Source organism: Desmodus rotundus, chromosome 5 (genome assembly GCF_022682495.2).
Source record: "Desmodus rotundus isolate HL8 chromosome 5, HLdesRot8A.1, whole genome shotgun sequence".
Lineage (NCBI taxonomy): Eukaryota > Metazoa > Chordata > Mammalia > Chiroptera > Phyllostomidae > Desmodus > Desmodus rotundus.
In genome coordinates this window covers 10,518,306-10,542,986 of record NC_071391.1, presented here as the reverse complement: position 1 = coordinate 10,542,986, position 24,681 = coordinate 10,518,306, and the positions used below count along the sequence as shown (strand labels likewise).

Here is a 24,681-nt window from a genome sequence, read left to right as displayed (position 1 = left end):
GATGAGAATGCCAATGTTTTAGCATTTTTCCTTCCAAGCGGAATATGATAGACTAATTTTTTACTTGTTACACTGCAACATCAGTCCATGCCCTTAAAATATATATGAAAAACTTATTTTTAACACCTATATAACATTCAATACATTGAAAATCAGTTTTCTTTATTGTTGGACATTCAAGCCATTTCTAATTTTTAACATTTATAAATCATAGTGGAGTAACACCCGAGTACATAAATCTTGGGCATTCTGATGATTTACTTAGGGCTCATTTCTAAATATGATAATGTTTTTTTCTATTATTTCATGCCCCCATTTTTAATATTAATATCCCCCACCACCACACTGTAATCTTTGCCTCTGACTCATTTCTAAACCACTGTGTCGAGTTATTATTGTACACGTCTAGACCCTAGGTTCAGAGAATCGAAGGGAAAGAGTTAGGGATTTGGAATCAGAAAATCTGGATTTACTTCTCACTTTGTGGCTCACCTTACCTGAGGTGTTCAGTCAGTGTTACCTGAGGTCAGTGTTACCTGAGGTCTTCAGTCAGCCAGTGTTGTCTCACCTGGCAAATGGGACACTAACAGTACCTCCCTCAAAAGATTAACGTGAGGATTAAACAGATAAAGTGTGAGCTGGGCCTTGAACATCATCAGGTGTCCTAGTAAATGTCAGTCACTGTTACACTCAGGTGTGTTGACAGATTTAGCCAGCTTAAGAGAAAAACCGGCTTACTATTGATATGCTTTTTTTGGTAGTTATAAACCGTTCTCTCTCTTTTTTTTTTAAGTCTTTTTTAAAAAGTTTAAAAGCCCTATGGAGAAATAACAGCTGTCAAAAAGAGCATTTCCTAAGTGCACCAAGTATTCCTTCTTCATAGCTGTCATCCTGGAGATTTTGAAACTTTCTGCTCACATACTCAATTAACAAATCTGAATGTTCCCATTCACAGGCAGGTCAGAGAGGTAGGAACCCAACCCAGCTTGATGCAGAGCAAGGAAGTTATGTAACAGAGCCTAGCCCCTCCTCCCTGGGGGTGGGGCCACAACATTGTGCCAGGCTGCGATTGGCCACAACTCTTTACTTAGGGACTCAATGATGAAGGATGCTGCTAAGAGTCCATCTGCAGGGAGAGGAGAAGTGAAGAGATAAAGGTGGTCCAACCTCCATCAGGGCAGAAAAGATTCAGGACAGGCAGGAGTGAGAGGCTGGGAATGTGCTCACCATCAGGTTTGTGAAGAGGTAGATAATTGGGCTAAAAAAGAAGTATTCTGAGCAGGCATCTTACTACAATGGAATAAAAGGGGAAGAAGAGTTAGTTTATTGCCTAATCGGAGGTGAGGATTAGAAGTTTCAGGAGTCAACCCAGAAACCTCAGGGGTCAGTGATGATGAAGATTGAAGGAAAGCATGCAGGCAATGGAAGCCTTGTAGGAAAGAGTCAGCTCTACATAAGGGAGAAGCATCAGGCAAACCACATACCAGCATCAAATGGGAAAGCTGAAGGCTTTGTAAAGCAGGGGGCAGAAGGGAAGGATGGCGTGCCCAGAAAGAGCCTCAACTTGTACAGCTGGCAGGAGATCCAAAGACACAATCAGGAGGCCGACCAGTGGCTGGTGATCAACCGCAAGGTGTACGATGTTACTGGCTGGGCAGACCGCCATCCAGGTGGGCGCCGGGTCCTCAACCACTACGCTGGGGAAGACGCCACGGTAAGGAGCGGAAAGCTATGCCCTCTCTCTGTTCCAGCTACTGGGTGGTTGGAACCTTGGCTCTCTTCCCAAAAGCAAGTCAAGTACGTGCTCAAGCCAGTGATTCATCTATTAGGCATCAAAATGTTAATAACAGTGATGAAAACCTTCGATTGCATAGGTTTTTAGGCTTTGCAGAGCTCTTTTCCTTCCTTGTAGCTCCTTCAGTGTCACACAGGTACTACAAGCCACTTTTATGGAAGGAGAAATTAGAATCAGAGAGCATAGCTAACTTGCCAAAGTCACCCCACAGCACAGCTTAGATTCAAAGCCTTTATATTTCTTAACTTCCAGTCTTTCCATTTTTTTTCACTGCTTCCCCTTACCACTCTCCTCTACCAAAACAGCAAAGGAAAAAATTACTGTGACATTTATTGGATGTCTAGAATACCTTAGACACATTCAAATGCATCACTTCACTTAAACCTCACAGTGAGGAAGCTGGATTATCATCCCCGTATTAGCGATGAGAAAGTTAATGTTCAAAGAGGCAAACAATACACACAGCCAGCAAGTAACATTGTCAAATTTTGAAACCAGATAGGTTTCTAACCTTTGTAGCTGAGTTCTTACAAATAAATTTTCCATTTAACATCTGATAGGAAGGTTTCTCAAACCGTTAAATCATTTAGGAAGCCCATGCAAAATATCTTACAAGGAAGTTTGTTTTATGCCAATTATGAATTTCATTGTTCACATTATACAGATGAAGAAACGAGATTAAAAAGATCTAACTAACCCAAAATCAAACAGTTAATATGTGGAGCAGAAATTGAAACCCAGGTTTTTTTCTTCCTACTTTGTTGTTTTATTGTTTCACAATGTAATATACAAATTCTCCAACTTGTTTCAAAGTATGAAATTAAAAACATTGTTTAACTAAGAATCACTCTATAAATCGTGCTAATAATAACAAAATATGCAAGCACATGGCAAATTTGCAAAGTTAAGCAATATTTTATCTTTTGATACTATCAACATATAGTATCAAATTTCGTACCTCAATTTCGTATCTCCCTTCTCCAACCAGGCTCTTCTTCCACCATCTTCCTATTTTGATTCTGCAGTCAGGTGAATACCTTTTTGAACATACCTTGCTACTTCCTCTCCACTTCCATCACACCTGATATTTTTTAAACAAAGGTCAACTTTTCCTTGAGAAAATGAACATGTGCTTGTAGTAAAGGGTGGGAGTATCCTGGTGTTGGGGAGACTGATGCTGGGTAGGAATTCAGATAAATGAGGGTAGAAGATGCGAGGTAGAAAGCAAGTGTGCAAGAATAACAGAAGAAAGGGAATGAAAAATAAAATAGATAAATAAATTAAATAAATAAAATAAATACTACAGATCCCTATCTAGCCCATCCCCTCACTCCCACAACCCAGAATATGGATGATGCTTTCCTAACACAAGTCATAGAATTTAGCTCAGAGGATGTGTTGGCAAAGATGTAGGTCTCAGCCACCCTGAAAACCACACAGATAGACTTACTTTCATATTAGCATTGTTGTGAAAGTCAGTGGAGATAAAGTAAAATGTTCCTTATGGTGCATGGCACAGATTCACTACTCAAAAAATGGCAACTCTTGGGCTTTTTCATTTAGTTCTTCTAAGAAAGGTTATAAGTGTCTCCAAAAAAACTTTACCAAGAAAAATAAGTCCATAAAACAAAATTGGCACATCAACTACTGTTATTGCATATGTGAGTTACCTGATTGTTTTCAAACTGTATAATTTAAAACTAATAGCACAGTACAGGTAACTAGAATCCAGACTCAGCTCTGCTCACCTAGAAAAGCTCATCTGGGAAAAGCCAGAAATAACTTGTAAGACCAAGAAGGACTAATTATATAGATCACAATTTATCTGTCTGCTGGGTTATTTTGCAATCATTAAGATGAGGATTACAAAGCATATGATAACAGGAAATGCATATGAATAAATAGCCACAAGTTTTAAGACAACAGTGTTGCAGGCTCCACAAAAGAAATAAGTGCAATCTTGTGATGCATGTGCATGTATGACGTGTCCTGAACAAAGAGAGCAGGTGCATCATCCTGTGTGCTGGTCATCCCACTCCTTATCTCTGGACACCTCGTTCTGAGAGAGACATCGAGAAACGCAAGCTCTTTCTCATGAGAGTCAAAGGAATTGATGACAGGGAAGGGATGACAAAAACTTAGAGGAAATACAGCTAATTCTATTTCAACTATTTGGAGGACTGCAGTGTGGTAGAGGAGAGCACTCCCAGTGGCTTGGGATAAGCAGAGCCAACAGAGGTGAGACTGGAGCCTGCGGAAGAGCATGTGCACCAAGGTGGAGTACAGATATGACTCAGATCATGATTAAAAGCTCAGCCAGAATGGGCATCCCACACTTCCTTTGTCTTAGCACAATAATGTCAGTGACTGTCTTGGAATGAGAATGAGAAGAGGAGAAAGAGGAAGAGGAGATCAGTAAAGGAGAGAGATAGTGGAAGAGATAAGAGAAGGAGGAGATGGAGAAACAGTCTTGATGCTGAGCTAAGGACTCTGCATTTGGCCCCCACTGCATGTCTTCCTCTTTCCACTACACATAATCACACTTCTCTAGCACAGCAACCCTCCCAACCCGCAACCATGACAACAAAATCAAGCAGGGCCTTAAAGCTGTTGGTGAAAGGAGAGTAATAATCAGTAATAATTGCATCTTCTTTAGGTTGACAAAATGTCTTAAATAACCCAGTTCTCATTTAAATAATGGGTGGAGGAGTAGCGAGAGAAGTGACTAAGTGATAATAAGTAAAATGGGTGAAAACTACCAGCTCAGCAGTTGTGTGAAGGAGGAAATTGAGAAAGGTTCATCAAAATGAAGGAAGGAGTCCAGGTAACATCTTGGAGGCTTGAACAATGCATTGACAATAGGAATAAAAAAAAGAAATGAGTGCCATGGATATCTAGGACCCATGAGTGACTGGATAAGTAAACAGGATGTAGGAGTCTAAACTGTCTTACGGACATCTGGCTCAGATAAGTAGGTGGTGAAATCCATTATGGGACAGGGAAGCCAGGAGGATGAGCAGGTTTGGTGGGAAGAGTAGAGAGAAAGAGATAGTTTGGGCTGGAGCTCAGCTGAAAGTAACATAGAACAAATCTCAATATGAGGAAGAGCTTTCAAATGATGAAAGTTCTCAAACAATAGAATGAGTTGCAGCGGAAAAAATAACCCTCTGCTTACCCCTGAGTGTGAAGAGAAATTTATATGACTTCATGTGATGTAATATAAATTTCTACTGATTTCATATAAATTTGATCATACTGATGTCACATAAATTTCATGTGATGTTTTCTACTCCAAAGTGGCTCTCTCCCAGGAAAGGGGCAAAAACTGCATTCTCCCCCCAAATTGGCATATTCAAAATATGGTGTGACAAGTTCCATAGTGTAATGGTTTGCACTCTGGACCCTGAAAATAGGAGGTGACGTGTTCTAGCCATTGCTTTGCAGTACATGAGATCTGAGTGAGAAAGGTGAGCAGAGGAGAAGTTGCCAAAAGATGTGGGAATGGGTGTTGGTGAATGGGTAGTGACTATTCTGGTGAGCTTTTCTGAGGTGAGTAAATGCAGGTTCTAATTACTTGTTTTGTGATTCATACATATACTTGCCGTTGGTTCTTCCTTTTCTGAATTTTGGAAATTCTCAACCTACCTCAGATGAACTAAATAATATAAAAATGAGTCATTTATTGTTGTCTGATTCCAAAGCCTAAGCTCTTGCCCACTAGGCTAGATCTTCAATAGGTTTGGAATGACTGAATAAATGAATAAAGGAATTAATGGGCCCATGGGGCAGACAGGGTAGTATTATTATACACATTGAGAAAAAAAAACAAAGGTTAATAAATTAAGTAATTTGACCAATATAAAACAGCCTGCTCCCCTGCTCCCCTGCACTGTGCCTCAGTCTGAATGAGGAAGGCACACTCTTTGGGTGTTGCAGCTGAAGAGTTGGCAAGCAGGAATGCCCACTGGATTTCAGCCCATACATTCCCTCCTGGCTGGGTGACTTCACGCAGGGCATCTTCATGCAGCTCATGACCTGGATCTAGTACTGAAGCTGCAAAGGCAGGATTTTGTCTCAGACCCTATGTACTTTTCTCACCCACTAAGGGTCACGCTGCTATTACAGTAACACACATCTCTTCATCTCCCATTAAAAAGCAGCACAAAATTATCAGGATTTCCAAGCTAGTTGTGAAAATCATATTTTTCTAGTGTGATACTGTTTTGGAAACAATTGATTTTGAGCTGAGCTATGATAGAAATTTATAAATAGGTTAAGGAGTAGAGATGATGGCTGAGAAGAAAATCAGGAGGGTAACATGAAAATGAGAGAGGCTGAAGCAGCAGAAAGGTCAGAAAATGAGATGCTGAGGGTAGGGAGGAGACAATGATGCTAAAGATCTGTATCCTCTGAGTTTGACACTCTGATGAAAAACCCTATATTTACTTATTCATGCACCCTCTCCCATGTTCACTAGGCATCCATGAGCATTCGCCATGCTCCAGGCATGCTGATAGATGGTGTGTGTGATGTAATCAACAGGGCATAGTCCAAGTCTTCAAAAAACTCAAAAGACCACTAGAGAAGGGGTGAAGACACAGATTCCTTACAACATAGTTTGAAAAGTTATAGGAATGAAGTGTTGTGGAAGCCCAGAGGAGGTCATGCATAACTTTCCTGGGTGGGTTAGGGCAGGCAACATCTCATCTGGATCTTGAAGGGTGAAGAAGAGCTTTTATGTAGAGAAAAATGGAGGAAGGCAAAGGGAACAGTGTGTACAAAGCTTCAGCACCATGAAGAAACATGGAAAGTTTATGGAATATGGAGAGATCCAGTGAATAACATGGTGCAAAACCAAGCCTCAAAAGGTAGGTTGAAACCAGAGGCAAAGTCATTCACAGGATTACAACCTAAGGAGGAGAGACACCATTACTATCTGCTCAGGAGATACACTCTGATCTTTGCACCATCCCCAAACAATCTGGTGTTGCTCCTCTCTTAAGAGGCCTTTAAAAAAATGATACATGTTAAGGCTGGAATAGACCTTTATAGCTTCATGGCTTTAAAGTCACACAGCCCTGAGTTCAAATCCTGACTCCACTATTTACTGGGGCATTTGGGACGAGACGTTTCTCCCCTCTGAGAAACAGAATCAATGGAAGCTCACAGAACTAAAGTGATAATTACAAACTGGCTCATAAATCACCTTGTGTATAGGATACACTCAATAAATGCTGGCAGTATCCCTTCTCCCCTTCATTTTCTCCCCTTTCCTTCCTTCAGCAGGAACATACTTGCCCAAGAATGTTGATAACAGAACTCGTTTCTGCAAGAGGGGATTTCACAACTGACTCAGTTTTCAGTCTCATAGGAAATTCTTCTAAATCATATATTCAAAGACTATCTAAACTATTTTATTGTACTGCCCATAGACCCAATGAAGAGTTCCACAAACAGGGCAATGCCTACTATTCCAGAACACTGTTTAGGAGGCCTTCAGTATCTGTTATCACAGTATTGACCTATGAAACTTTCTGGGGATCAGAAAAAACAAGGAACCCAGAGGAATGTCATTGTCAGCACACTGTTTCAGGACTCTGGATGGCTGTTTGGACTAAGACAAAATTGTAATAGCTTACCTTTCCTTTACCCCTGATCTTTATCAATCAGGCTGCTTTCCATCCTAAGTTGCTCCCAAACAACAATCAGAACGTGATTTTTCAATATGGATCATCCTGAAATACTTTAATCACCTTCTTAATTATTGAATGACTCTCTTCCTGGTTTGGGAAATTAAGTTTCAGAACTGTCAAATGTGACAATTAAAAAACACCTTTGAGGGGTGGGGTGGAAGGATGGGGAGAAAAGGCAGACAACTGTAATTGAATAACAATAAATTTTTTTTTAAAAAAAACACCTTTGAAATCATACAGGTAGGCATTTCCAAGGGGTCAGAGGAAGTGTGCAGAAGCAGAATGGACAGTAGAGCCTGAGCTGGTTCTAGCAGGTACAAATCTCTTCACATCACTGAATCTAGGTTAAGAAAGTCCAAAGAGTTGGTATTGCACCTTTCCAATTAACCTCACTCACTATATAAGCACCTTCTTATAAGTAGGCTCATGTGTGGTTTTTGGCTATACTCTAAGTTGCTTTACTATTTAAAGATAGAGAAGTTATCATATTCACTAAAATAATTCAGAGCTGACACAACATTAGGCATTAGGGTACAGGAATAAAATCTCTGAATTGTTGTCTTGCACAGAAGCTAAGTAGTAAGTCCTTATCACTGGAGTTATACATATGAGAAAGAGCTAAAATATATTGAGAGTCAAATTCTAATTAATTCACTTAATCCTTATAATAACTTGGTGAATTGAATAGCTATTGTCATCACCTTCACATTAGAAAAGAGAAAAGAGAGGCACAGCCAGGTCAAGAGACTTGTGCACAATTACACAGCCAGGATTGAGATGTAGGATGGCTGCTCTGGCATCTACTTAATCAGTACTATGCAACACCAGAACTCAGAGTAATGTGTGTGGTGTCCACGTATCCAAGTTACAATCTCGGTTGTATTTCTTAATTTTTTAATCACTCCCATCCCCAAAGCCATAATAGCAGAAAGTCCAGCATCTTCCTCTTGGAGAATCTCCCTGCCCCCAAAGCTGTTTAAATCCCCAAGAGAATAGAATATCTTTCATTTCCAAATAAAAACAAGATATAGGAACCACCGCCACTCCTCATAGCCACTTGGAATTTCTACTTAGGCTGGGATATGCGATGGAAAAGTAGAGTTGGTCAACTCAGTTCTCTGCCCAGCTGTCACAAGCCCCTGCAGACACTGCTTTAGTGTTTTCTAGAAGTGATCAACAGCTAAGAGTGTGATACTACAGACAACCCAGAGCTCAATGGCTGTGCTCCCACACTCTCTTCTACCTTTGGCTTGAGCAACCATCATCAACTTCATTCTGTCTTTTTCGGGGAATCACTTAATTCAAGGGCCTCATTCCCCTGGTCTTTTGCTAAGAACTGCATAGATCTTTTGCTAAGATCTGCATAGCCAGTCTTGGTTGCTGTATGCCTCAGATAGTGTAAGCAACTGCCACCCCAGGCATGATGTTGGAGTTTAAAGATTTATCATAAACTTAAGCCACTATTTCTTCTGGTTCTCAATAAAATAAATAGAGGTCTCTCCAGTGTTTGGGGATAACCTGGCTGCACTGGACTTCCCTAGTGAACCAGTGCATTCAGTAGGTGGATCTCCAGCTTCCATTGATAATTTCCAAGGGTGATTTTGCTCGGTCAACTTGAAGCATCATTTAAGATTTGGAAGCAAATTATCTTAACAGAGTCTATGCTGGTTCTCCAGCTGGGCACAGGGTGAGGTCAGGAAGGGGACTAATCTGTGGAAAAGCATGTCTCTTCTAGGCTTCTAACAATTCTCTGGTTTCCAGGATGTCTTCAGAGCCATGCACCCCGAGCTTGACATTGCGCGACTATACCTTAAGCCACTGCTCATTGGAGAGCTTGCCCCAGAAGAGCCCAGCCATGAGAGAAACAAAAACGTGAGTGAGGTCTCAGGACTCAAGAATATGTGGAGGTGAAGGGATTAAGCAAAAAACCATATATATATGTATATATGGTTTTATATATATATATAAATATATATTTATTTATATGCTAAAATATATGTAATATATATTTATATATAGAGAAATATATATATGACACATGGACACAGACAACAGTTTGGTGATAGAGGAAAGGCGGGTGGGGGTAAGTAGATGTGGGCAAAGTGGGGATAAACGGGGGTGGAAAGAGACTTTGCTCGGGGTGATGAGTGCATGATGCAGTGTGCAGATGATGTTTTGTTGAGGTGTACCTTGAAACCTGTATGGTTTTATGAACCAGTTTCACCCCCAATAAATTTAATAAAAAAATAAGTAAATAAGTAAATGGCAAAAGAAAAGCATATGTGGAGCAATGGGGCTAAGGTACATTTCAGGTCCAATTTATCATGTTTTGTGAGAAACCAGCATCGCGCCTGGGTGGGCCTGCAGAAGCATAAATGAGTGGATTCCACGTATCTACAGACAATGTCGTCTTCCCACTCGGAACTCTGACATCTCTGAGAAACAAATGAGTGGAATTTTGGCCCTGCACCAAACAGCAATGCCTTGTCTCTAAACACCTTCTTCATGCCAGGCAACTTATACATATAATTTTTTTCAGTGACTTCATGTGATTATTTGTTTAATGTCTGTGTCTGTGCTCCCTGGCAAACTTATTTCCATGACAGCAGAGATTGTCTCTATTGGGCTTATTCCTGTGTCCTCAGGACTCTTCTACACAGTACAAACTGCACAAATAGCTGATGGATGAAAGATGTGAATGTATTCTAACTACAGCCCTTTTGAATTTGGGGGAAATTAGAGTCCAGGGACAATAAATTACTCCCTGAAAGCCCCGCTGCTGGTGTGTTGAAGAACTGGGACTCCAGGTTATTTCTCTGGCCCCAATCCTTTAGGAATTTCAAGGAAGGACATCACTCTTTCTCTCTGTAAAACTTTGGCTGCCTGAACAATTTCCTCCAAAGGACGGGGTCTTTATAAGACTGAGCATTCACTAGGATGATTTTACATAAGGCTTAAAGAGATTTTAGCTAATATTAAGCAGTTTGGGTTTTTGCAATTTATTTTTTAAACAACTTACATTTTTATAATTCTTCAAAAATAATTTGCACAAAGTGCTGATTCATCTTTCACCATGAGGCAGATAGAATGAGGGTTATATTTCCACTTTATGAAATGATGAAGCAAACTCACAGAGGAAGAGGGCATCTGAGGATACAGAACTAGTTACTCGCAGACCAAAGACAAACACAAGGTCACCCCTTCTGTGGTGATGCTCATCCTGCATGGCTGTGTGCCGGAAGCGTGGTTCTGTGTTCAGAAGGGTGGACTCTGAGGCTGGAGAGCTTGGACTCACAACCCAGTCCTGCCACAGGTTGTATGGGCTTAGGCCAGTTACCAAACCTCTCTGCTGCTCAGCCTTTCTCTCAGTAAAATAATAACAACAATAGAACCAACATCATAAGATTTATTGGAAGATTATTGAAAGAGTTAAAGGCACTTAAATGCTCACGCCAGTATCCATAACACAGTAAATGCTCAATAAATGTTATATTTTTATTGTTGTTCAAGTTCAGTTGCCTCCATTAAATTTTAGATGCTACTGCTATCATGAACTCCATGGGGGCACAAGTAATGGACCAACCCCAGATAAGTCCATGTTATTTAGGGCAGGGGGTCCTAGGTTAAAAAAGGAAGATCGTGCAAGCTTTAATTGTTTTTCTTAAAAATATTCTTCAAGGAAAAGAAAACCCCATTGATGGTTAAAAGCTTTAAAATAATCATTCATTGTCTAAAAGAGCACTCACTGGTCTTTGGAGGTAATGAGCTACCATAAATTTTCTTTAGTACATCAGTGTGAATATATGTATATGTATATAAAACTAAAGAAAATTTATGGCTACCCCCAGAGATCAACACTCTTTTAGACAATGAATTGCTATATTATATTTACCTAGATACATATGTAGACAATTAGTATTTGACCACAAAACTGGATGTCAGGAAACATAAGTTTAAGTCTGGCATCTGTCACTGACTCGCTGAAGATTTCAGACCAGTCACTCCTCTGGACTTTGGTGACTTTGTCTCTGTACAATAAATGGGTGGGAAAACATGACCAGGCCCTGAGCCACTCTAGAGATGACCTATTAAAAGTATCTGTGGCCTCCAGAATTTTAGGGTTCATGGGAGCTTGAGAGATGAGCCCATCTGGATTTTTCCAGGCAGTGGATCAATTAAAAGTTGCATCAGTGAATTTTTAAATAAAAATTTTGACTTCTAGAATTATGTTCATAACTCTTATTTCAAATTTCTCTCCTTTCTTACATGTAAACAATCCTGTTCTCTTTCTTATACTCTGGTTATTTTCTCATGGTCCTGGTTTCAACCCCATTATAGTCATTAAGCTGAGAGAGATTTCCTCCCAGCCCTGGCCCTGACTCTCCAGTATGGCGCGACAAGCTCATGAACTGATGCTAGCCTTGTGCGTACACACATATGCACATACGCTCAGTACACACTCAGAACCAGGACCCCCCCAACCAGCAGATGCTCTAATGCCACCAGAGACCCTGTCTTGTTCCTGGGGATCCACTGAGTACAGCTTACAGAAATTTATACATTGAGCTAATCTAAGTGGCCTACATTTGTTTATGTTCCTCATCTCCTATGAGCCAGCCCTTTGCACAGGTGAACAACCAACAATGGCAGCAATCACTTTGTAAACTGTACCAATATTTATGGTAACACAGATCTGTATGCATAATGAAGTTCCCCAAAGCATAGCCAGAAATCAATACCTGAAAAAGTAACGATGGTTTAGAACACAACTGTCAGACTTCTGTACATCTTTACTGACCATGACCACCCCTCAAAGAAATGACATAAACTTTTGTAATAATTTGAGGACAGCCAAAAAACCTCTACTCATCTTTCTCTTTTCTAGTGAAAAAAAATTGCAATATTTTTCAAATGTTTTGTTTATCTGTTGTTTGTTGTTTTTAATCCCCCCTATTAGATTTCTTAATGCTAATGAATTTTTATGCATAAAATTAACTTAATAAGTTAACAAAACAGATTATTAATTATGATCATTTGTGCACCCTTTCCCCTGAAAGAACTGATTTCTTCCTTGAATATTTCACAGTCCCAGTTGGTGGAAGACTTCCAAGAACTGCGGAGGACATTAGAGACAATGAACATGTTCAATGCCAACCTGGGGTTCTTCTTCCTCCACCTCATCCAGATCCTGATTTTGGAAGCCCTGGCTTGGCTAATGCTGTGGCGTTTTGGCAATGGCTGGTCAATTACAATATGTATTTCCTTTCTTCTTACAATTTCTCAGGTAAGCAATATCCTAACCTCAGGCAATGGCTTTGGGGGAAGGCTCAGAATTTCTTCTTCTCTCTTTAGATTAGTGTCAGCTGCTGCTTGATACTTCTTGGCAAGCTACTCATTGGTGTCTGACACCAGCAGATTATCAAACTTTACTGGGCCCAAGTTATTGTCTGTAAAATGGAGGTAACAAATTTTATGGAAATATTTTGAGGAGGACTAAACAAGCTAATGTGTAAAACACCTAGCACAGTGACTAGCATAATGTACATATTTAACTTATGACAGTTGCTACTCTTTGCCCAATTTTGGCACAAAAGTTCAGTAACTGAAAGTTCTGTTTTCAGCCATGTAACACTCATTTTTATCTTTAATTTATTAACCAGCATGTATGAATGCATTAGACCATGAATTCTTCAAGAGCAGAAAATACATCTGATATGAGAATAAAAAGGTCTGGATTCCTCTATAAATGACAATCAGCACTTGGCACATAGATCTGATAAATCTTTGTTCAGTAAAGTGTGGGTCTCTGCATAGCCTCCTATGAGCACATCACTGTTGTGGACACTAAGGGAAATGCACCTGACCGCTGCCCTCGGGAAATGAGCCATCCAGTGAGGGAGATGGTCATTCAAACATCTGAACATATGCCATGACAGAAAGACATTGATGCCAAGGAGAGTAACAAGCATGTGCTGTTAGGGAAGAAAGAATCATTTAATTTTGATTGGGACAATTGGGGAAGAGTTTATGGATAATTAATATCAGTGTTAATTCCAGAATTTTTTATGTTAACTATTTTCTTTTTTTTATTGTTGTTCAACTAGTTTTCTTCCCTTTCCCCCCACCCCTCTCCACCACCCCAGCCCTCCCCACTTCCCTCCCCCATTTCCACCCCCCTTGTTATTGTCCATATGTCCTTTACAATTATTCCTTCACCCTTTTCCCCCATTATACACTCCCTTCTCTCTGGTCACTGTCAGCCTGTTCTCAATGTCAATGTCTTTGGCTATACTTTGCTTGTTTGTTTGTTTTTTGATTAGGTTCCTATTAATGGTGAGATAATACGGTATTTGTCTTTCACCACCTGGCTTATTTCACTTAGCATAATGCTCTCCAGTTCCATCCATGCTTTTGCAAAGGGTAGGAGCTCCTTCTTTCTTTCTGCTGCGTAGAATCCCATTGTGTAAATATACTATCATTTTTTTTATCCATTCATTTACTGATGGGCACTCAGGTTGCCTTTTGACCCAGCAATTCCACTGTTAAGATTATATCCTAAGAACCCTGAAACACCAATCCAAAAGAACCTATGCACCCCAATGTTCATAGCCACACAATTTACAATATGTTAATTATTTCCTTAAAAGATAACTTGCACCATTGCTTGAAAAGCGACTTTGGAAGCAAACATTTGTTTGGTACTTAACATAAGCTGGGCACTTTACATGTGTTTACATCGCACAACAGCCCAAAGAGTAAAGTGCCATTATCCCTGCTTATCAGATGAAGAACTGAGGTTCAGAGCTACAGATAAGTCACCAAGAGTCATGCAGCTCAAAAGTGGTGAAGAACAATTTAGAACCCAAATCTTCCTGACTCTAAAGGCCATGCTGTTTCTATTCTGGAACACTTTAACAGTGGCAAAGAGAGCATGGCATGCTGAGAGAACCACCTGCACAAAGGCTGGGAAAGAATGCCACACGTGTGGGACACAGAAAGTGCAGTTGGCTTGTGGTCAGACAAGATCTCCCACTGTTCTACTCAAAGGGGCTTTGAATCAACTAGTGGCCACATTTATTCATTTCTTCTTGCCTTCCCAGCTCCTCTAACAACTGCATCTCTCCTAGGCCCAGAGTTCATTTCTGCAGCATGACACAGGCCATCTTTCCATATTTAAGAAGTCCAAATGGAACCGCCTGATGCATAGATTTGTGATGTGTCATCTCAAGGTACCGTATGTTCAGGGAGGATGATGGGACTCTTGAAGGTCATTTTCTAAGGCAATCATTCTTACTTGTGCACTCATATCAGTAAGAAATGTTTCTGCATGCCCCACAGAGAAATGTAACTATACTAATAATGTAAATGTTATGTATATATGCTCATATATACTATTATATTATAATATATTAAAATTAGAATTTTAAATTTTTATGAGGAAAGGGTTTATTTTTATTTAAGAAGTTCTAACATTTTTTTCTTACCCCAGTAAACTATTTGGCCTAATCTCTGGCATTGTTAAGGAACTACCTCCCAGAAGAATTGTACCTTTAAAAATGAAGATATGACCTGTAAAGTCATGAATGAGGCTATTCTTAGGAGGGCTCTGAACATTTATTATGGGGGAGCAAGGGGGGCCCAGTGACACTGAGTAGTCCTGCAAGGGTGAAGCTGTGAAAAAATAAAGGAAAAAGTGCAGGAGAAGAGGTAAAAGTGAAGAGAAAGGGGGAGAGTGTAAAAGGAAGCTCAAATGAATCTGTTCAAGAGCTGAGGGTTGCAAAACCCAGACTGTTGGAGAAAAGCAGGTGGGCAGGATTGTGGCTGGTTTTGTCCCCACTAACATAAGCTCCAGAAGGGCAGACAACAGTGTTCTATGCACCATTGCAATGTAGCACCCAGCAGAGTGCCCAGCACATAGTAGGCCTTTGATAAGCATTTGTTGAATGAATGAGCCAACCAAGGGATGCTAAGAATGACTTCTATTCCTGACTCTGAAAATGTTCACTGTGTGACCTTGAAGGAGTCACAGTTCTATCTGTGGCCCTCAAGCGTTGTCATCTGTAACGGAAGTTAAACTGGACCTCTGCTTTTCTATGACATTCTAGGATTTGGTAACTATATACCCTGGCCCAATAGAAGATGAAATGCCTCTGATCTTCTCACTAAGCCAAATCTTTATGCTCAAGCCATGTCCTCTTAGGAAAAACTCTTGATCACTGACTCAGAGTCTAACTTGCTTTTTCTTACTGAAGTGATTATATATTGACTTGGAAGATACTGGGTTAGAATCACCATCTAAATCTGATCCTACCCTGCTTTTGGTTGAGTAAACTGAGGCTTAAATATATCAAACAGACAGAGAGTTGCATCAGGATTAATATTAGAAACATGTCCTCCAAATGGTTAGAATAAATAATGTCATTTTATGTGACGGGTTTAACAAGAAAATTCCTGTAAGCACACTTTTCTGTGCTTTATCCACTGGGGTTAGCTGAAGTGTTTTTAAACTTACTCAGAAATCTTTAACACAGAAAGAGGGAGGCGATGGTTTCTTATGTGAGAGTCAGGTGATGATGGACACTCTCGCTCTCCCTCCCCTACTCTGAGGAAGTCAGAGGAAAAGCCATCTGCTCTGGAGATGATTGGCAATTGATTTGGTGCCAGTGTGTGGAATATTTCAAATCAGCCCCACCTTTGCTGGTATGTTTTAAAAAACCACTGCTTTCCCGTTGGTCCAAATTTGTACAGAGCTCTCTTGCTATAAATTGTGTCTCCAGAAACAATTTTTTAATTAGAAAAATGATGATGATATATATAGAGAGAGAGAGGGAGAGAGAGAGATAGATAGATTTTAGGGAGAGAGGAAGGGGGAGAGAGAGAGAAAGGAGGAAAGAAGAGAGAGGAACATTAATGTGAGAGAAAAGCATTGATCGGTTGCCCTCAATACACACCCCAACCAGGGATGAACCTGCAACCTGGGCACGTGCCCTTACTGAGAAACAAACCCACAACCTTTCAGTGTATGGGACGATGCTCCAAGCAACTGAGCCACACTGACCAGGGCCAAAAACAATTTTGAATATCATCTTGATGACTTGTGACCAGAGTAAATAAATGGGAAATGTCTCTAAAAGCAAATCGGGTGCACTCTGTCCTTTTGCAGGCAAAACTAGCGATTCGTGAGCAAAATTAATATAGGCTTCAACTATGTACGGGAGAGACAGTTACCTGTGGGGAGGAAAAGAGGGTGGGAGGGAGGTAATGAAGAAAATTATCCTATAAACAGCAAGCATCTCCACCTTGTATGTGCATGACAATTCTAAATTTCAAAACTTGATTTCACATAAATTTACCCTCTTCTCCACCAGGAAAAGGCACAGATATTGACAGATATTGAGATTCCTTGGAAGTTGCATCCACTAACTATGCAAAAATATATCCATTCTGGGTTTTGCAAAGTTCACATAAGAAAACAGCCCTTCTGAAAATAAGCCACGGAATGTCTGCACACATTTTGGACTTCTCTGCAATGTGAAAATCCAAATGGACTCCCTGTAGCATATTTTCTACCTCCAGTGTGCATATTTTGTAAACTATAAGCACCAAATGTTATTATAGGGAAAAAGAAGTAGAATAGTTGAAATTAAGACCCTCTGAAAATCTGGCCTATATTGTTTCCATGACTGCACCCTAAAACATTTTGGGGGAGGAAGAGTGTAAAGCATGTTATTTCCTATAACCCTTCTAGTAACCTCAAGCATTTTACAGATAAGGAAACGGCCCAAGGCCACGCCTGAGTAGCAGATCTTTAGATCCAGGATGGTTTCAGTCCAAGCCTGGATACTGTCCTAAGAACCTAATATGGAAATGAGGAGTGACTTAGGGTGATTCCTATATGGAGCTTAGTGCAGGGTAGCCTGTTTTTGCAGGTACTTGATAATCCTCACTTTCCCGTGGGTCACTCTCTCCCTTGTCTCTGGTAATTGTGGCTTCCAAACAGAGGATCCAGGGAGGAGCCAGCTGCATTAGATCACACCCTGACCACTCTGACCATTGTTCTAAGGTCCTTGACCTTGAGCAGATGCTCTCTGACCTTCACAAATCAAAACCTGTCTCTCATATTACCAATTTCCAGAGACAGTCATTGGTTTAAGGGTATAGTCAGTTAGTAGAAAAGGTCAAGATATTGGCTCCCAGAGGATTAATTGAAAAAGAGAACCATTGTTTATCATAGTGCCCTTGTTTAGCTGTCTGCTGCTCCCGATAGATTAAGTTTCATGAGTGTGGGAATACCGTTTTACCATGTCTATCTCTGTATTCCAAATACTGCTTAGCTCAGTATCTGACACACAGCACACACTTCAAAGTAAATAATGAATGGGTGAATAAATGAGTGAATACACAATTATAAGAGTGAGTGGATGGCAGAAGAAATGCAGAGTCCGTGGGAGCCCCAGAAGGAAGACTAGAAATTGATGAGTCCATGTTGAGTCCCCCACCCCAGAACTCCGCCATGAGACACCTAAAAGGAAATGTTGGAAAGTGATATCGCCCATTCAAGCATGACACTCAGGAGAGAGAGCTGGACTGGGGGGAGAGAGAGAGTCCACTGGAAGGACACTGGGGGATATTAGAAGTAAGAAGACTGCACCTGATGGGCTGAGGGTTTAGGGAAGACTGCTAAGAGAAAACTGCAGTGAAGACTATGGGAAGACAGTATTAACAGATTTTTCAAACAAACCCATCTCCTGTACCATAGATGTATAGTGTGTAGACCAACATAGTGCAATAGAAATATAATGAAAGTCACATTAAAATGTCGTAAGTCATTATAAATCTTCTAGTAGCCACATTTTGAAAGGTAACTTCATTATTCTATGTATTCAAATATCATCATTTTAACAAGAAATCAGCCTAAAATTTATTAAGATATTTTTACTTGTTTTTTAATCGTGAATCTTCAAAATTCAGCCCATCTTAATTTGGTCATATTTCCAATGCCCAACAGACACGTGTGTCTACAGCTACTATATTGCACAATAAAGATCTAAAACACATATAGACCAGTGACTGAGAGATGTCAAATACACAATAAAAACCTACTGCTGCTTATTCTTCTGTAAATGATTAACACCATAGGGGAAAGAGAGGATATTAACTATCTCAGTGTGCCAACATTTTGCATACAGCATCTCATATCTTCCCAAATGGAGGGGAGGTAAATATCATTATACTATATATACTAGAGATGAAATTGAGCTTTAAAGAGGATGGGTAATCTGCCCAAACCACACAGCAATATTTATTCATCTGATATATGAAACTAGGTTGGTGTGCCTCTAAATCCTTTGCTCTGTTAAGCCCTTCAGACTTTAATTAAGAGAGATAAAATCACAAACCTAATCAGGGATGATTCAAGCATGGCATCAGCTAAAATATTTTTGTAGTATTTTAAAGAGAGAAAGAAAGGGAATCAGAGAAAGAGAAACATCAATTTTTTGTTTCATTTATTTATGCATGTATTGGTTGATTCTTGTATGTGCCCTGACTGGGGACCAAACTCACAACTTTGGCTCATCTCTAACTAACTGACCTATGTGGCCAGGGCTAAAGTATTTTTATTCTCATTATTCTTATATGAGAGCACTGAAGCCTGAACATGCAATGATCTGAGCCAAGCTCCCCTAGGAGATCACATCAGATACATGATTCTTTGAAATATTCATTGAAGTAGGATGCCTGGGGCTATTTCCAGCCCCCCCCCCCAGAAGTAATTAAAATCTTAAAGCTGAGGTTTCTTTTTTTTTTTGAAAAAAAATAGGAAAAATACTCTCTGCCCCACTTACCTCCAGAATTTTTTAAAAATAAGAATCAAAAAGGAAAGATGGAAAAATATTTAATTTCAACAGGTTCTCATTATCAGGAATTGTTGGAGCCTGAACTTATGTTCCTAAATCACATAATTATTTGTCCGTAGGCTTCGAGAGCCGCTGTCCAATGAATAGTTCTGTGACTCGGCAGCGGGTGCCAGTTTGAGAAACTCAGATGTCTTATTTTGACTTGGGAGATGCATGCAGCAAACTCTGATCATGGAGGATATTTCGAAAGAGAAACCTCACCACGACTAATGAACCCCCTCTTCTCCTCAGGGCCTGTCAGCAAATTGGTGGAATTACCGACACTTCCAACACCACGTAAAACCAAATATTTACCCAAAAGATCCAGATATTGATATGGGCCCACTTTTCCTCCTTGGAGATTTGCAACCTGTCAAGGTATGTTCAAAAATCCTGACCACCAGAAGTTCTTAGAAGTGGTTCTTAGGAAGGCCTATTGACTTGTCTTGGAAAGATCAGACTAGAGGTCCCAGCTTCATGCATGTCCTGAGAACATCTCTCTTTTTTAGGTCCAGAGTATAGATTTGAAATAACTGAATCTGGGGATTAAATCTCATTCTAAAATGAGAACATGTGGAGTGTATGACTCTATGTCCTTCAAAGTTATTCAGTATTACCTCTTAGCATAACAAATATAATCTGTACCACTCTGCTTGAGCAAACCTGGTGACAAGCAGATCCCTGTGTAGTTCCTGCCACTAGCTCTGAGGCTCTGCTAACGTTAGATAGTAAAACTAGGTGTCTGCGGTTGGCAATGACTCTGCAAAGACATGGAGACATTCACTCAGGGAAGACAGGTCAGTACATTCAATAAGCACTAAAGCACAAATATCTAAGTCTAGTTAGTTCAGCTAATTCTAACTCAGTTAGAAGAGACTGTGCTGCTATTTGTAGTTCATGTTCATCTGGGTTCATTTCTACATGAACCACAGCCCAAATGTTTCTTAGACACTTTGAGATCCCACCCCTAATTTGTACTGCTTAAATGACAGGAAAGGGAAGGGAAAAGTCAGCTCCAGAATTTCTCACTTGTTGTAAAGGATGATCGCCAAGTTTCTTAGAAGGAAGTCTTCTTTGAACAGAGGAGGTCTAAAGTCAGGTACTTAGGAAGAAACTGCTATCTTCTTCTAAAAGTATTTAGGAGGTTTATAAAAATAAGAATGTAGTTTTGTCAGTTGCTTCCTGGGCCTTGTGGTACATAAACCAAAAATTGTGCAACTTTTTGAAAATAGGTTTTCCCAGCTTTGGGAGACAACTCACCCTCTTCCCTGACTAAATTAGGAAACAAATTCTCTTGCCCAGATTTTGAAAAACAAAATCCTTGCCTGTGACAGTGAATCAGTTGCTTTTGACCATGGCTCCACCAACAAACTGGACCTCTCTGCTGTTTGTGAAATTTGTGCCCATCACTAAAATTGTGACACTTGATTTCTCTAATTATCCCCCTGACAAAGCAAAATTTGTCTCAATGAAGTTCATGAAGCAGCTCGACCTTCTCCAGAAATGCCTTCTCTAAAGCTTTACAAATGATGGAGGACATCTCTCCAAGTTTCACAGCTGCTCTTGGGACATATCCTTTGGAATCTATATACATAGGTTCAAAGCTACTGCACAAAAAATTACTTAAAATTATTTAAAATCTAAAATTCAGTCATTTCACATCAAAACTAGTTCTGATGAGTCCTGAATATTTGCTTTCTCTCACTAAATCTTCTATAACTATAAATAGACATTATTGCCTCATCATCATGATGTTTATTTTTATTTGTGATAATATGAGATGGAAGGATCAATCCTACCCTCCTAATAAGAGAATAAATCTATACTTACATAGGTGGGGAAGTATTAAAGGAATGGGGAAAGCAAGAGCAAGCACTGCCTATAGGGTGTCAAACTCATTTTCACTGGGGGCCACATCAGCCTCACAGTTGCCCTCAAAGGGCCGAATGCAATTTTAGGACTGTATAAATGTAACTACTCCTTAACTAGGGGCAAGGAACTTGGTACTGCCGCTGGGTAGAAACAAGGTGCCGGGCCAGATAAAACAAGGTGGAGGGCCGGATTTGGCCTGCGGGCCTTATGTTTGCCACCTGTGGCCTACAGTGTAACTGAATGAATATACAGCAAAAGTATACAGTGGGATGTGAATTACCATTAATGTATTCATTCCTCCAGTTAAACAGTTATTGCTTGTCTGCTAGTTACTGGAGATATAACCATTACTTCTATGCCTGTTTTCAAGGTATTTACTGTCTTCATGCACTGAGAAAAAATTAAATTAATGAAGAAGACCCCTAGAAAAGTAACCAAATGCCCAGTACTGAGGTGATATAAATATCACTGTGCTTTACAAATAGCAAAATATAGCATGACATCCATGATCAGAATACAAATGAGGAAAGATGGGAGAGATAGGAGGCACCATGCCTATATCTGTAATCACATGACCACTCAATAAATACCTGTTGAATGAATGCATATAGATGGAGACTGGGCTGCAAGCAGAAATGTAAACATCATAATTAAAGAAGAGCTAGAAAAACTCATTAGAAATGTGCCTTTTTAATCACCACTCCACTCTACATAAGGACAAAAACATCTTTAAATAGCTTCCATGGGAATAAAAAAAACCATGATTACAATCCCCACAGTCAAATGGAATAAACTATCCATGCAAAAATTGCCCACACTTAATCAAAGCAAAAAGATGCCACTATATTTCCTCCCATTCCAGTTCTGCTTCTTCTAGTGCCTCAAGTTCAACAGCCAATGAACTCCGATCAGATGGCTCTTTCCACAGAGATTTTAGACACACACAAACATCCTTGACTATAATGACCAGAAGTATTGTCTCTTATTTAAGTTGTATTCTCTCTCCATTCAGTATGGCAAGAAGAAAATCAAATACATTGACTATGAAAAGCAGCACCTGTACTTCTACATGGGTGAGTCTCCATGGAGCCACATTCCTTATCATTCATTTCCTTGAAGTAAGCAGTAGTCAAGCCGGAAGGCATGACTGCAATCCTCTCACAGGGAGGATTCCCATGTCGTCTTGTAACTCAGAAAGGCAGCATGTCTTATTTCAGACTTTCTGGGGTGGAAACTTGAAAAAGAAAGAGAGAAGCAAAAAGGAATTTTTAATAGGCATCTCATCACTCTGGGTATTGGGCCAGGAAGGAGGTGCTCCAAGAAGGGTGGAAGACAGGATGTCAATAACGAGGTCTTGCATCTGGGACCCTAAATATAGGAAAACTAAACACCTATCAACAAGAAAAGAATATTGGCCTTGGGGGAGGGAGGAAAGAAAGATAGGAAAAGAATGCCAAGGCATTGACAGTATGATGCCAGAAAAAGTGGAGGCCCAGGAATAAATGACACCTATAGAGCTTCTGCATGAAAGAAAGCTGGCCGTTTCCTTGGCTTACATATAGTTGTAGAAGAAGTTTAGTAAACAGAGACAGACAGATAACGATAGATAGGTAGATATATCGATGATAGATGATGATGATAGATAGATAGATAGATAGATAGATAGATAGATAGATAGATAGATAGATAGATAGATAATAGGTCTAAATGTGGGATGCGGGTCCAGACTTAAAGAAAAATAAGGTAACTAAATAATACTGATACTAATAAAAAACACCAGAAGAAAAGTGCTTTGCTCTTAACCAAAATCACACCCATGACTGATTACAAAAAAGGTTTCCTGGAACCCCAAAATATATTCATCTAAAATATTTGAGAAATAAACCAAAATCAGGGAAGGTTCCAAACATTTCCTGTAGATCAGTGGTTCTCAGCCAGAAATAGTGTTGCTCCCAATGGAACATTTGGCAATCTCTAGAGACGTGGTTGGTTACCACCACGGAGGGAGAGGAAGGGTACTGGATCCAGGAGGTATAAGCCTGGGATGCTGTTAAACATCCTACACCACACAGGACAGCCCCCAACAACAAAGAATTATCTGGCCCAAAATGCCAACAGTTCCGAGGCTGAGAAACTGTTGCAGATTATCTGATTTGCCCAAATATTGGCTGCCAGTGGTCATCTGTAACATACCTCACCAGAGGGCCTGTGGGCCAATTTTTAGAGACATAGGGATTAATTTTGCTGCTGTCCCTTCCATTGCTGGAATGTTGCAGCCCATCGTATGGTGGTCACCTGCTCCTTCTCTTGCACAACCAAAAAGAGAAATGAAATTGGTGTCCCATTTTGAAAGGTAGCTTATCCCCAACCTAGCTACATGTGTGTTTACATAAGAAAAAGCTTTTGGGGTTTCTTTTCTGAACTCTCTTCCCATCTCGCATGCAGCAATATGCCCTTAGCTTTTGAAAAATGAATTAATGGTGTGGACTCACTGCAGAACCCACACCCCCTACACATATACGAACCACATTGCCCTCTGGAGCTGTTTCATTGTGTCCTTTCTCTTCAGAAAAGTCATCCCAGGGATGTGGCTGTGAGCTGCTAGAAACTATGCTAGTGTTTGTTCAAGTCCCTTAGTATGTGGGATGGATGAAACCATTTGTGCTGAGAGTTGGCAGAGTTTGAGCGTGTGCAGGCCAACACAAAGCCTAGTCTAGAGGAGGACTCAGAGTACCTGACTGAACTGTAGTCAAACAGAGTCTGTCAAAATGCAAAGGGTCCCTGTAAGACTTGTTTGTGCCTTAGCCTCACTGATCCTGGGGGAGAAGCAGGTAAACAATTCTCTGGCCAGGAAAGTACACCTTCTTTATTTCTGCCATCTTGACATGTTATGACAGGGTCCAATCCTAAAGGTTGTGACAGATGGAAGAATTCCATAGACTTTGAGATAACTTGAAAGCCCACAGCAGAAGCTCTTCCAGGATGCCTCCATCAAGAATGACTCAAATCTTGAAAGCTCCCCTAGTCTCCTTGAGGAAGTTTGCACCAAATTCCTGATTCAGCCTCAGAGACTCAAAACTCCCAGCCTTGGGTTTCAACCTTGCCACCCTGCTCAGAGGCAACATTGCAGGCGGCATGTTAAGAAGAGAGACTCTTGCTGACTTGCACTGAGGTCACATTCTAGTTATTTACTCACCATCTTTTTTGTTGTGTTTTTTTTTTTTTCAGTTGGGCTTCCCCTCCTTATGCCTATATATTTCAACCTGCAATCCATGCAAGTGATGTACCTCCGAAGGTATTGGGGGGTGAGTAACTTCACTCATTCTCAGAAGCCAAACCAGGTAGAACAGGGGAGTGAAAATGTTTGTTCCCTCCTAGACAGAACTTCCTCGAATAACAAGACATAAGATTTGGCCAATACATG

The 24,681-nt window shown here is 40.2% G+C and overlaps 1 protein-coding gene across 2 annotated transcripts in view; it reads left to right on the top strand.

Annotated features, from left to right (window-relative positions):
* Positions 1-1,111: 1,111 nt before the first annotated feature.
* Positions 1,112-24,681, top strand: part of LOC112320325 (fatty acid desaturase 2-like protein FADS2B) — a 30,248-nt gene continuing 6,678 nt past the window's right edge. For both annotated transcript variants that reach the window (XM_045185654.2, XM_024577792.4), the window contains exons 1-7: positions 1,112-1,714; positions 9,250-9,360; positions 12,575-12,772; positions 14,616-14,717; positions 19,638-19,763; positions 22,270-22,330; positions 24,486-24,562. In XM_045185654.2, the coding sequence (XP_045041589.2) occupies positions 1,391-1,714; positions 9,250-9,360; positions 12,575-12,772; positions 14,616-14,717; positions 19,638-19,763; positions 22,270-22,330; positions 24,486-24,562 (999 nt within the window). In that variant the 5' untranslated portion in view covers positions 1,112-1,390. The remainder of the gene's footprint in view (positions 1,715-9,249; positions 9,361-12,574; positions 12,773-14,615; positions 14,718-19,637; positions 19,764-22,269; positions 22,331-24,485; positions 24,563-24,681) is intronic.